The sequence below is a fragment of the Martes martes genome (assembly GCF_963455335.1).
Source record: "Martes martes genome assembly, chromosome: 13".
NCBI classification, from domain to species: Eukaryota; Metazoa; Chordata; class Mammalia; order Carnivora; family Mustelidae; genus Martes; species Martes martes.
In genome coordinates, this window is record NC_137901.1 from 86,659,665 (window position 1) to 86,671,881 (window position 12,217).

The window sequence follows — 12,217 nt, forward strand, 5'->3', positions numbered from 1 at the left end:
ATAAAATACATGATAAAAGCGCTTGGTTTTGGCTCAGGTCATGATCTCAGGGTCCTTAGATCCAGCCCCCCATCATTCTCTGTCCATCATTCTCAGCCCCCCATCATTCATCATCCCCCGTCTCTGCATTCAGTGCCAAGTTGGCTTGATTTCTCTCCCTGCCCTCTGCACGTCTGTCCCTCCTACTCCTGCTCTCTCAGTCTGTTTATTTTAGAGAGTACCAAGCAGACTCTGTGCTGAGTGTATATCCTGTTACAGGGCTCCATCTCAGGACCCTGAGCTAGGGTCAAATCTGACCTGAGATTTTACCTGAGCCAAAACCAAGAGTCAGATGGTTACCTCACTGTGCCACTCGGGCACCCCATAAATAAATCTTAAAAAAAAAAAAAAAAAACTTGATAGCTTTCTTGCTCTTAGTTAAAAAATTGATAAATTGCAATTTTAAAGATGAAGTCTATCATTTAGATCCTGTTTTTGTTATTTTTTAAATTACTTAGGAAATAAGGTAGGGAGATAGGAATGAGTCTGTTTAGTACATCAGACTGAGTATAAATTCAGAAGCAGTATAATGCTTGGAGCTTTTTTTTTTTTAAAGATTTTATTTATTTATTTGACAGATCACAAGTAGGCAGAAAGGCAGGCAGAGAGAAGAAGCAGGCTCCCTGCTGAGCAGAGTCCGATGTGGGGCTCGATCCCAGGACCCTGGGATCATGACCTGAGCCGAAGGCAGAGGCTTTAACCCACTGAGCCACCCGGGTGCCCCTGGAGCTTTTTTTTTTTTTTAAGATTGATTTATTTGACAAAGTGTGAGCGCATTACGGCGGGGGGAGGGGGCAGAGGGAGAGGGAGAAGCAGGCCCTTCGTTGAGCCCAACATGGGGCACGAATCCAGGACCCTGGAATCATGACCTTAGCCAAAGGCAGACTCTTAACTGAGCCACCCAGGTATCGCTGCTTGGAGATTTTGTAAACCATTTTATGTATTTTTAAAAGATAACTTCAAAGGTCATTTCCGTTTTATTTATTTATTTATTTACTCTTTGAGGAGGGCAGGGACAGAGGAAGAGAGAATCCTAAGCAGGTTCCGTTGGCCAGTGCACAGCCCCAGGTGGGTCTGGATCTCATGACCCTGAGAAAATGACTGAGCCACCCAGGAGTCCCTCTTTTCTGTTTTAAAGAAAACCTGGGGGAGTGAGTGAACTTAAAATACTGAGGTTTTTGATATGCAACTAGTCATTGTATTCTCACCACATTCTATTTATTCACCAACTATAATCCCATAAAATGAGCCTCATTTCTTACTACTTTGTCTGTACACGTACTTCTTTTTTTTTTTTTTTAGATTTCAATGTAGATTTAATTAACTGTAGATTTCTTTTTTGTTTTTGTTTTTGTTTTTTTGTTTTTATGTTATTTTCTAACTTTGTAGACGTACTTCTTAAGATTATGTATTTGAAAGATTTTATTTATTTGAGAATGCATGGGGTAGTGTGAGGGAGGGGCAGAGGAACAAGCAGACTCCCGGATGAGCAGGGAGCTCAACAGGGAGCTCTATCCCAGGAACCTGAGATCATGGCCCTAAGTCAGGCTCTTAACTAAGCCACCCAGGCACCCCTTAGATTATATCTTTAAGTAATCTCTACATCTGATGTGGGGCTTGAACTCAGGACCCTGAGATCAAGAATAGAAGTGCCACCCAGTTTGCGAGGCACCCTTGTATACATATTTTTAGAAAGTTTTAGGCATGTAGTTGCCTGGTAGAAAAATGCCACATTTTAACAATGGTGGAATTTGGGAAACCTGAATTGAAATCCTCCTTAACTGGAAAGTTGACATTCAACCACATTCCTTTTTATCTTTCTCATTCCACCAAGACTTAACTGTACAGTCATCTACTGATAGGATGCCTTTAACTAGTCAGGATTGGCTTTCCCGATTTTAGATCTTAGTCTTGTTGGTTCTCCTAAACAGTCCTATCCTAAGGAGGCAAATGCCACTCAAATCAGTAAAGCCTCAAAACATGTTAATTTTTCCTTTTTTGAGATTGACCTTTATGAACACAAGGACATACTTTGCTCATTCATAGTCAATCAAAAAGTAAAGGTGAAATACTATCACACCATATTTGGTAATCTTTCTTGCCACTAATGCCAGGTTATGGGTTAAACGGTAGGGGGTGGGCGATCAGGGGGTGAATGTAGTTAAGTTTCATTTTTTTCATAGTCGAGTTCCTGTAAAACAAGTGAAAGGAAGAAGGGTGACTATGAGATAACATGAGAAAAAGCTTAGATTCACCCTAGAATGTGGTGGATTTTGTCATGACCAAGTGCCTAAGTTCTCATTGATACTCAAAAGCTTCATCAAGAGTCCAAAAAAAAAAAAAAAAAAAATCGCCCTCTCCCCGCCATCTATTGATTATTCGTTTCGAGCTGTCTGCTGGCTGGCCAGCATCTGACTCCCGGGTCTGGCGTCTGCGTCCGTCCAGGCATTCGTGTGAATGGCCAGGCACCCTTCTCAGTGCCCGCCAAGACCGGGAGAGAAGTGAGCAGGTCAACCGTCATAAACTGGGGTGACGGGCAGGAACGGCCTTTAATTTAAGCCCTGGTTCACTGGGTAGCGGTGAAGAACCGTTTCTTTGCTGACCGTAGCTGGTGGACCTCACAACGGCAGATGAACCTTCCCAGAGCCTGCGGCCCCCAGACCGGCCCGCGCGAGAGCCAAGACGGCGCACCCAGGGTCTCGCGAGAGCCGGGGTTGGCCCCTCGGCGACGCCGTAGCGGGGCCGGCGGGCGCGTTCCTCTGGGCGGGCGGTTTGGGTGCTTGCTCCGACTGGCCGAGGGCGCGGGGCTCCGGGCTTCGGGGCTCGCCCCCCGCTCCGGGCAGGAGCGCCTATGGCGTTTGTAAGGTGACCCTGCGCTCACCGACTTTCTCCGGGGGCGGAGGAAGCACCCATGAACCCTTCGGCGACCTTCCTCGCCGGGCGCCAGGTGAGCGGCCGCCGCGGGCTCAGCGTCTCCGCCGGCGCGTCCGGATAGCGAGCCTCGCGGGACGGGGAGCGCTCTGGCCGAACCCGGGTGGTTTTTAAGGAACGGTTCCTCCTTAAAATGGAAAACGATACACTGTACGAAGAGGAGAAACGGAGCGTCTGCACCCTTCCCTTAGTAAGAACGACATTCGGCCCAGGCGCCGAGACGAGCGGCGAGTAACTAGGTGCTCACTTTTCAACGACTCCTGGGCGTTTGGAGAGGGCTTTTCTCGGCGCCGCCTCGCTCCTGTCCTGAATTTCCTTCATAGGAACCTGCGAGGGGCGGAGCACGCTCGTGACTCCCGTTTTCCCAAAAAGGGTTGAAAGCGAGCTTTGCATTTATGAGTGTACGATGAAAAGTGAATTTGGCATTCATCAGTACGGTGAAAGGCGCTTTTTCTTTTCTTTTCTCTCCTTCTCTCTTTTTTTTTTTTTCCTGCATGTTTGACGTGTTGCCTGTTTTCCTGTGCCAGCATTTGTGCACTTTGCGTGCGCGCTCATTACTGCATCCCCAGCCACTTGGCGCTCAGCAAGGATTTGTCCAGTGAATTAATGAATGGTTTATCAAAGACTAGAATTTAAATCTTGTGATTTGATATCACTTAACCCAGATTCCGTTTTTTGTGCTTACTAGTGAGTAACTGTGATTCATTTGTCATTATTTATTTACAAATCTTATTTTCCAGAAGGCAGTAATGATATACATGGGCCTCTGGTGAACTTTTAACTACTATTTTATTTATTTTTTAAAAGATTTTATGTATTGGGGCGCCTGGGTTAAGTGGATTAAGGCCTCTGCCTTCGGCTCGGGTCATGGTCCCGGGGTCCTGGGATCGAGCCCCGCATCGGGCTCTGTGCTCGGCAGGGAGCCTGCTCCCCCCCACCCCCGTCTGTTTCTCTGCCTACTTGTGATCTCTCTCTGCCAAATAAATAAATAAAATCTTTAAAGAAAAAAAAAGATTTTATGTATTTATTACACAGAGAGAAATCACAAGTAGGCAGAGGCAGGCAGAGAGAGGGGGAAGCAGGCTCCCCACCGAGCTTTGAGCCCATTCCAGCCAATCCCAGGATCCTGAGATCATGACCCCAGTTGAAGGCAGAGGCTTAACCCACTGAGCCACCCAGGCGCTCCTTTTAACTACTATTCTTAAGATAGAATTCTTGAAGTAACACTTTCAGTTCTTTGTCGCTTGGATAAGGAGCAGTACCATATGTCAAAATGTGCTTCACAATCTTAATAATAGCTGTTTGGAAAAACTATGTGCTTATGCTGTGCCAGGTAATGTGGAGTGCTTTACACAATTTATCTTGCTTAATCCACACAACTAAGAAGTTGAAGTGTTGTTACTACCATTTTACAGGTGAGGAAACCAAGGCTTACAGAGCTTGAGTAACTTGTGCAATGTTATAGAGCCACTAAAGTGGTTAATTCTGGATTCACACTTAGGTCAGACCAACTTTACCATCTAGTTTTTAAAATGACACATGCAGGGCGCCTGGGTGGCTCAGTGGGTTAAAGCCTCTGCCTTCAGCTCAGATCATGATCTCAGGGTCCTGGGATCAAGCCCTGCATCTGGCTCTCTGCTCAGCGGGGAGCCTGCTTCCTCCTCTCTCTCTCTCTCTGCCTGCCTCTTTGCCTACTTGTGATCTCTCTCTCTCTGTGTCAAATAAATAAATAAAATTTTAAAAATAAATAACTAAAAATAAAAATAAAATGACTTATGTATAAGGGGAATCACTGTAGATAATTTTATTAGGTATGAAATGACCTCATGGTGATATAAAAAGTGTTCATTTTTAGAGAGGTGTGCCAAAATATGTGAGAGTTTTCTTTTTAACAACAAATAGAGAAAGGAAAATTGAAACGTGACAGAATCTTGATCGTGGTAGAACTTAGGTACTGAACATAAGAGAGTTTATTGTATAGTTCCCTTGTCTTCTGTGTAGGTTTGAAAATTTTCCTTTATGAATAGGTGTGTTGAGTTTGGACCAATCACAGTATTACATTGTTCTTGGTAGATTGAGTATACATGCTAGATGTTGTAAGACTTATTTATGTTCAAACAATAATTATTTCATATTTTCCTTTACTTGACTGATCCGGAATTGCTGGGGCAAAGTGTGGGGTAATATTGTCGATTGATACAAGGAATGGGTTGACAGCAAACACCAAAATGCCAAAGTGAGTCTATTTGTGATAAGCTAATGAAGGTTTTATAAACAGTCCCACTTGTTAAGAATGGCATGTGTGGTATGACAGGAAATTATAGAGGCAGAGTGCACAGTAGGCATGAACTCGTTTTATTTTTTTTTTTTTTTTTTTTTTTTTTTTTCAAAGATTTTATTTATTTATTTGACAGATAGAGAGATCACAAGTAGGCAGAGAGGCAGGCAGAGAGAGAAGGGGAAGCAGGCTCCCCGCTGAGCAGAGAGCCCGATGCGGGGCTCGATCCCAGGACCCTGAGATCATGACCCGAGCCGAAGGCAGCGGCTTAATCCACTGAGCCACCCAGGCGCCCCCATGAACTCGTTTTAAATCTACGCAGTTTTGATGCCATGTTATAACCAGTGAATAAAAAATAATTTAACTGCCTTGAATTGGCAGCAAAAGAAGATACAATTATTTGGAGAAAATGCCTCAGCTGACTTGTGTTATTGATTAGTTTTACTTTGATGTAAAAACCACTTTCTTTGCTTAGAACATCGGGTCAGAAGTTGAGATTTCCACTATCGAGAAACAACGGAAAGAGCTGCAGCTGCTTATTGGAGAATTAAAAGATCGTGATAAAGAGCTCAATGATATGGTTGCAGTACATCAGAGACAACTTCTTTCATGGGAAGAGGATCGGCAGAAAGTGTTGACTTTGGAAGAACGTTGCAGCAAATTAGAGGGTCAGAAATACATTAGTAGTATCTGTTACGCACTTCTATATGCCAGCCTATTCAAAGGACTCATGGGTTAGACACAAATGTATTTATTTTAAAATAAATATTTTTATTTGAGAAAGAGAGTGAGCACACATATGAGCAGGGAGGGGGCAGAGGGAGAGGGAGAGAAACCTCAAGCAGACTCCTTACTGAGCACGGAGCCCGCCATGGGGCTCAGTCTCAGGACCCCAGGATTATGGCCTGAGCCCAAATCAAGAGTCAGATGCTCAACCAACTGCCACCCAGGCACCCGAGACACAAATGTATTTAAATATTAAATATGTTGGGGGGAAAAGGGGGCTCACAGGACAGAGAAAGAAAGAATATCCCAACACAGTCCCTGCTGCCTTGGAGTTTAGTTTAATTGAAGGTAGGAAGCCTTTATGAACACTCAGAGTTGAACAGACACAATGTGAATTAAAGTTGGGCAGACAGCTTAAATGGAGAAAGGGTGTGGAGTGAGCTCCAGTTAACCTGAAGTGTCAAGAGTGAATCTGAGGTGCGCCTGGGTGGCTCAGTTGGTTAAGCCTCTGCCTTCGCGGCTCAGGTTATGATCCCAGGGTCCTGGGATCGAGCCCCACGTCGGGCTCTCTGCCCAGCGGGGAGCCTGCTTCCCCCTCTGCCTCTGCCTGCTTGTGATCTCTCTCTCTCTTTTTCCCTCTCTCTCTGTAAAATAAATAAATAAAATCTTTAAAAAAAAAGTAAATTTGAACAAAATTAGTTTTGAGGGCACCTGGGTGGCTCAGTTGATAAGCAGCTGCCTTCGGCTCAGGTCATGATCCTGGAGTTGCAGGATCAAGTCCCTCATCAGGCTCCCTGCTCAGCGGGGAGTCTGTTTCTCCCTGACTTCTCCCTTCTCATGCTCTCTCTCTCGCTCATTCTCTCTCTCTCTCAAATAAATAATCTTTTTAAAAAAAGGAAAAATAAAAGAAATTAGCTTTGAGCTAGAATATGAATAAAGATACCATGGGACTAGTCATTTCTGTTGAACTGATTGAAAGATTTTAAATTTTTGGTATTGAACTTGATCTTAAGTATCTAAAATAGTCATCTTTTAAAAATACAGCAGTCTCAAAAATGGCTTACAAAAATTTTCTTTGTACCATATTTTAATTCTGTCATCCCTTCAGTGCTGCCCTAAGGTCTGAATGTTTAGTGATACTACATCAATACCAGACATCAGTATCAGAAGGGCAGACTTTAGATCTGTTTAATAGATAACCACATTGCACCTCCCTTTTTATCTTCTGTTACCCAAAGGATTCTGTAAACCTGACAGTCTGCCACAACTTCTTTATCCGTTCACCTGGTGATGGACATCTAGGTAAACGTGACAATCTAAATATGCATAGTTTTCCATTTCTTTGATGATCATTTCATTTTCCTATGACCATTCCCAGCCACACATATATTCACATCGTGTTTGATTCGGTCGCACGTTAGATGTGATATAATACCTTATACAAGTGTGTTAAAGAATGAAGATGGCATTGCACATAGCCAACAGTATCTGGTTTTAAAATAAGAAACTTGAGGGGTGCCTGGGTGGCTGAGTCGGTTAAACATCTGACTCTTGATTTCACCTCAGGTCTTGATCCCCAGGGTCATGAGTTCAAGCCCTGTGTTGGAGTTCCAAGCCCAGCATGGAGTCTACTTAGAAAAAAAGATTCTCATTCTCATTAGTACTGGGGAAATGCAAATTAAAACCACAGTGAGATACCATTTACACTTACCAGACTGGCAAAAATTACCAGGTATATGTAAAGGTAGCGGGTGTTGTGGAGCCAACGGAAGACTCATTCCCTGCTGGTGGGAGTGTCAGTTGGTACAGCTACTTTGGAAAATCATTTGACAGTATCTAGTAAAGTTAAAGTTATACCTGGCTCATGGCCCAGCATTTCCACTTCTAGGAATATACGCACAGGTCAGAGTACATGTGATTGACCTAAGGATCTTATTATGTAGATTCTGATACAACAGGTCTGGGGCCTGAGTCTGCTTTTCTGACAAGATTAACCAGGTGATGTCAATGTTGCTGGCTCAAGGACCCCCATTTGAATAGCAAGGCTCTAGAGAAACTTGCAAAAATGCACCAAGATACATGTATAAGAATATTCAGAGCAGTGTTGTTCATAACAGCTGCAAAGTGGGAACAACCCAAGTGACCACCAGTAGTAGTAAATACATTTTGGTGTAGTCCTGTAATGGGATATCATGTAACGACAACTGCGCAAATACGAGTCATGTACAACAATGTGGGTGAATCCCAAGATCATCATCTTAGGTGGAAAAAAGCCAACGGAAGGACTCAGAGTATAATCCCAGTTATATATGGTTAAAATTGAACTTTTTAGGGATGTGGTCATAGGTGGTAACACTGTAATTAAAAAGCAGGCAAATGATTAGCAGGACGGTGGTTGGGAAGGTGGGAATTGGAGACATCGTGCTTAGGAAGTGACATCCAGGGGTCAGGGTTGCTGACTCTTCTGTTTCTTGACTAGGGTCCAGTATCGTGGGTTCCATAATACATTCTTAAGAAAGAATGATCCTTTTAAAAAATTATTTAGCACACTTAACCTTTTAATCGTATGTTTGAAAATGCATTTTAAGCTTCAGGTCTGATCAAAAGGTAGTCATCGATGACGTTTCCCTCAGGTGAACTACATAAAAGAACTGAAATAATCAGGTCACTCACAAAGAAGGTAAAAACCCTTGAATCTAATCAAATTGAATGCCAGGCGGCTCTTCAGAAGACTCAGCTACAGCTTCAGGAAATGGCTCAAAAGGCAACCCATTCCTCCCTCCTCTCTGAAGACCTTGAGGTTGGTTTTATTTTGTGATAAGCTACACTAGCCCAAATTCTGTTTGTTTCAGGTTATCGAGAAATTAGATTTAAATGTTTCCAGTAAAGTGTGTGTGTGTGTGTGTGTGTGTGTTTAAGTCGATCCATGCATCTGAACCCTAGGTTTGTGTTCACTGTACGGCTTTGGCTGGCTGCGCCGGGCTGTGTTGTCTGGGAGATGAACTTCATTACCACCTTTTGCGACTGTCAGCCCATTTGGTCTAGGAGCATCCGTCACTTTATGAACAATGGGTTATTTTAGAAAGCCTTTCGCAAAGTCTGAGATGAATAGCATCAGGTTTTGGTAGCTTCACTGATACTGATATGATAAACAGTATCTACATCGTTCGAGTGGCATGTTGGCAATAAAATCTGTAAGACTGATTTTTTCACTTTTCAATTCTAACAAGTCATTGGGTGTTTTTTGAACTCATGTTTTATGAGCGGCACAGAGAGCCATATTTTTGTTGTTCTAGCCTTCATATTATGCTGGTTTTGTAAAATGCCTTTTTTATTTTTTCAGACTATTATTTTAGACAGTTTCTAGCTATAAAATAAGTAAACTATTGATATGTTGAATTAAAAAATGGAAATGTAGGGGGCACTCGCCTGACTCGGTCGGTGGAGCATGTGACTTTTGTTCTCGGGCTCGTGAGTTCAAGCCCCACGTTGGACATAGAGCTTACCTTAAAAAAAAAAGGAAATGTATGAGAGAGAATGAGCAAGGTCTCTGGTGTCTTTTCTTATAAGGATACTAATCCCATCATGACCTCTTTCGCACCTAACTATCTCTCAAAGGAGCGTCTCCAAATTAACAGGTTAGGATTTCAACATATGCGTTTTGGGGGGATGCAATTCAGTTCATAGCAAGAAGATTTTTTAATTATTTTTTTATTTTTTATTTTTTATTTTTTTATTAATAAACTTTATTTCTTAGAGCAGCTTTATATTCCCAGCAAAATAGTGTGGAATGCCTACATTTCTTCTCTACCCCCGCCTCCACCACCAAACACAGTCTCCCCAACTATGCACATTCTGCACCATGGGAGTAGATTTGTTATAGTTAGTGAATCTGTTAACACATCATAGTCATCCAAAGTCATAGTTTACATTAGGGTTCACTCTTGGTTTGTATATTCTGTGGGTTTTGACAAATGCATAATGACATGTATCCACCATTGTAGTATTGTACAGAGTAATTTCACTGCCCTGAGAATCCTGTGTTCCATCCCTGTCTCTCCCAACTCCTGGAACCACTGACCTTTTTAGTTATGTCTTTTCCAGAATGTCATATAGTTGGAGTCATATGGAATACGGATTTTTCAGATTGGCTTCTTTCACTTAGTAACATGTATTTAAATTTCCTTCATGAAGATACTATCTTAAAAGCCTCATTATTCTTTTTTTTTCCAACCAGTAAATATCTCATGTAGTTCTGTGGTTAAAACAAAACAAAACAGAAAAGCCTGCAAAAAACCTGATACGTGGGAATACCGCAGTATGAACTGAAGGTCTTTCAACATAGAGTAAACATTTTACATAAATACACACACACACACATGCATGCACATAGATGTTCACTAATGCTACTTTATTTCGGTAAAGGAAATTTCTTACTAGTCCAATTTTTGTTCATTTCTTTTTTGCCAGCCTAGAATTAAACATAGAAGAGATTGGGAAGTAGACATTTGTAAGCATAACCCATATGAATCAATAGGGCAATCATAAGCATTGAGAGGATGCTAGAGGTAATAGAGATATTTGTATTTCTTTTTGATGACTGCTTACTTGGCCCACTTTGTTACTAAATGAACGTTAAAACAAAACAGAATGAGCACAGACTGTGGCTGATGATCGTAATGAAAGCTTTTAAATGACTCAATTAGTATTTTATGTGTTGTTCCCTTGTAGGCTAGAAACGAAAATCTCAGCAACACATTAGTGGAACTTTCTGCCCAGGTAGGACAGTTACAAGCTCGAGAACAGGCTCTCACTACAATGATAAAGCTAAAGGTAATTCAAAATAATGATACCTTCATTTGCCAGGGTACTTTGTACTTTATAAAGTGTAGTCACACACATTAGCTTACTCAAGTCCCTTTGCAGATCAGATGGTAGAGCTACCAACGTTGCTGTCTCTTTTAAAATTCCTATTTTAGTGGGGGGCACCTGGGTGGCTCAGTCAGTTGGGCATCTGCCTTCGGCTCAGCTCATGATCCCAGGGTCTTGGGATTGGGTCCCACATCGGGCTCCTTGCTCAGTGTCAAGTCCGCTTCTCCCTCTCCCTCTGTAATCTCTCTTACTTTCACTCACTCCCAAACAGAATCTTTAAAAATAAAATAAAGCAAAATAAAATTCTCATTTTAGGGGTAACTGGCTAGAGTAGTAGAGCATGTGACTCTTGATCTTAGGGTTGTGGGTTTGAACCCCACACTGAATATGGAGATTACTTAAAAATAAAAACTTAAGGGACGCCTGGGTGGCTCAGTTGGTTAAGCGGCTGCCTTCGGCTCAGGTCATGATCCCAGGGTACTGGGATCGAGTCCCACATCGGGCTCCTTGCTCGGCGGGGAGCCTGCTTCTCCCTCTGCCTGCTACTCTGTCTGCCTGTGCTCACTCTCTCTGACAAATAAATAAGTTAAAAAAAAAAATCTTAAAAAAAAAAAAACAAAAAAAAATTAGGGGCACCTGGGTGGCTCAGTCAGTTGGGTGTCTGATACTTGATTTTGGCTCAGGTCACGATCTCATGGGTTGTGGGATCGAGCCCCATGTCGGGCTCCAGGCTCAGTGGGGAGACTGCTCAAAGAGTCTCTCCCTCTGCCGCTCCCCACACTTGCACACACACGCACATACATACACTTTTTTTCTCAAATAAGTAAATGAATCTTTAAGACACATTTTAGAAATGAGGGAAACAAATTTAAAATGATGTCCCAAAGACACTGAAGGAGGAGACAGGACTCCACTTTTGGTCTCCAAGGCTTATTCCATGGTTTAGCATGTCCGAATTAACTTGTTTTCTTCCAAGGTATCCAGTGTTAGTTCTCATAAAGTCATTGACAATCAGGTTACTTGTTAGTGTTTCTTTGTTTTTTAATGGAGATAGGAACTTTTAGCAATCTGGCTGTCGATAGAGCCACTAACATGCCATGATGAGTGACTGACTGACAGTCTCTTCTGCTATAACATGTGTTTGGCAGCTGGTGAATAGGGAATGGTTTAGGCATAATGGGACCCTCATGCCAGTTCCTATGTGATTTTCCCCCTGCATTTTAATGTTTTAAAGTGGTCATGGGCAAGCTTTCTTAAAATTGAAGAGAAAATATTAAAATCTACAGAATTGTCTTTAGTCAAATAGTGACCGGTTTAGTGGCTTTAACAGCTACTCTGGTTTCCATTGTGGCAAAGTCATGGTGAGGCTGT

At 42.4% G+C, this 12,217-nt stretch overlaps 1 protein-coding gene across 2 annotated transcripts in view; it reads left to right on the top strand.

The window, feature by feature from the left end:
• Positions 1–2,777: 2,777 nt before the first annotated feature.
• CCDC62 (coiled-coil domain containing 62) overlaps positions 2,778–12,217 on the top strand; it is a 43,804-nt gene continuing 34,364 nt past the window's right edge. For both annotated transcript variants that reach the window (XM_080821411.1, XM_080821412.1), the window contains exons 1-4: positions 2,778–2,986; positions 5,724–5,916; positions 8,608–8,774; positions 10,706–10,807. In XM_080821411.1, the coding sequence (XP_080677537.1) occupies positions 2,951–2,986; positions 5,724–5,916; positions 8,608–8,774; positions 10,706–10,807 (498 nt within the window). In that variant the 5' untranslated portion in view covers positions 2,778–2,950. The remainder of the gene's footprint in view (positions 2,987–5,723; positions 5,917–8,607; positions 8,775–10,705; positions 10,808–12,217) is intronic.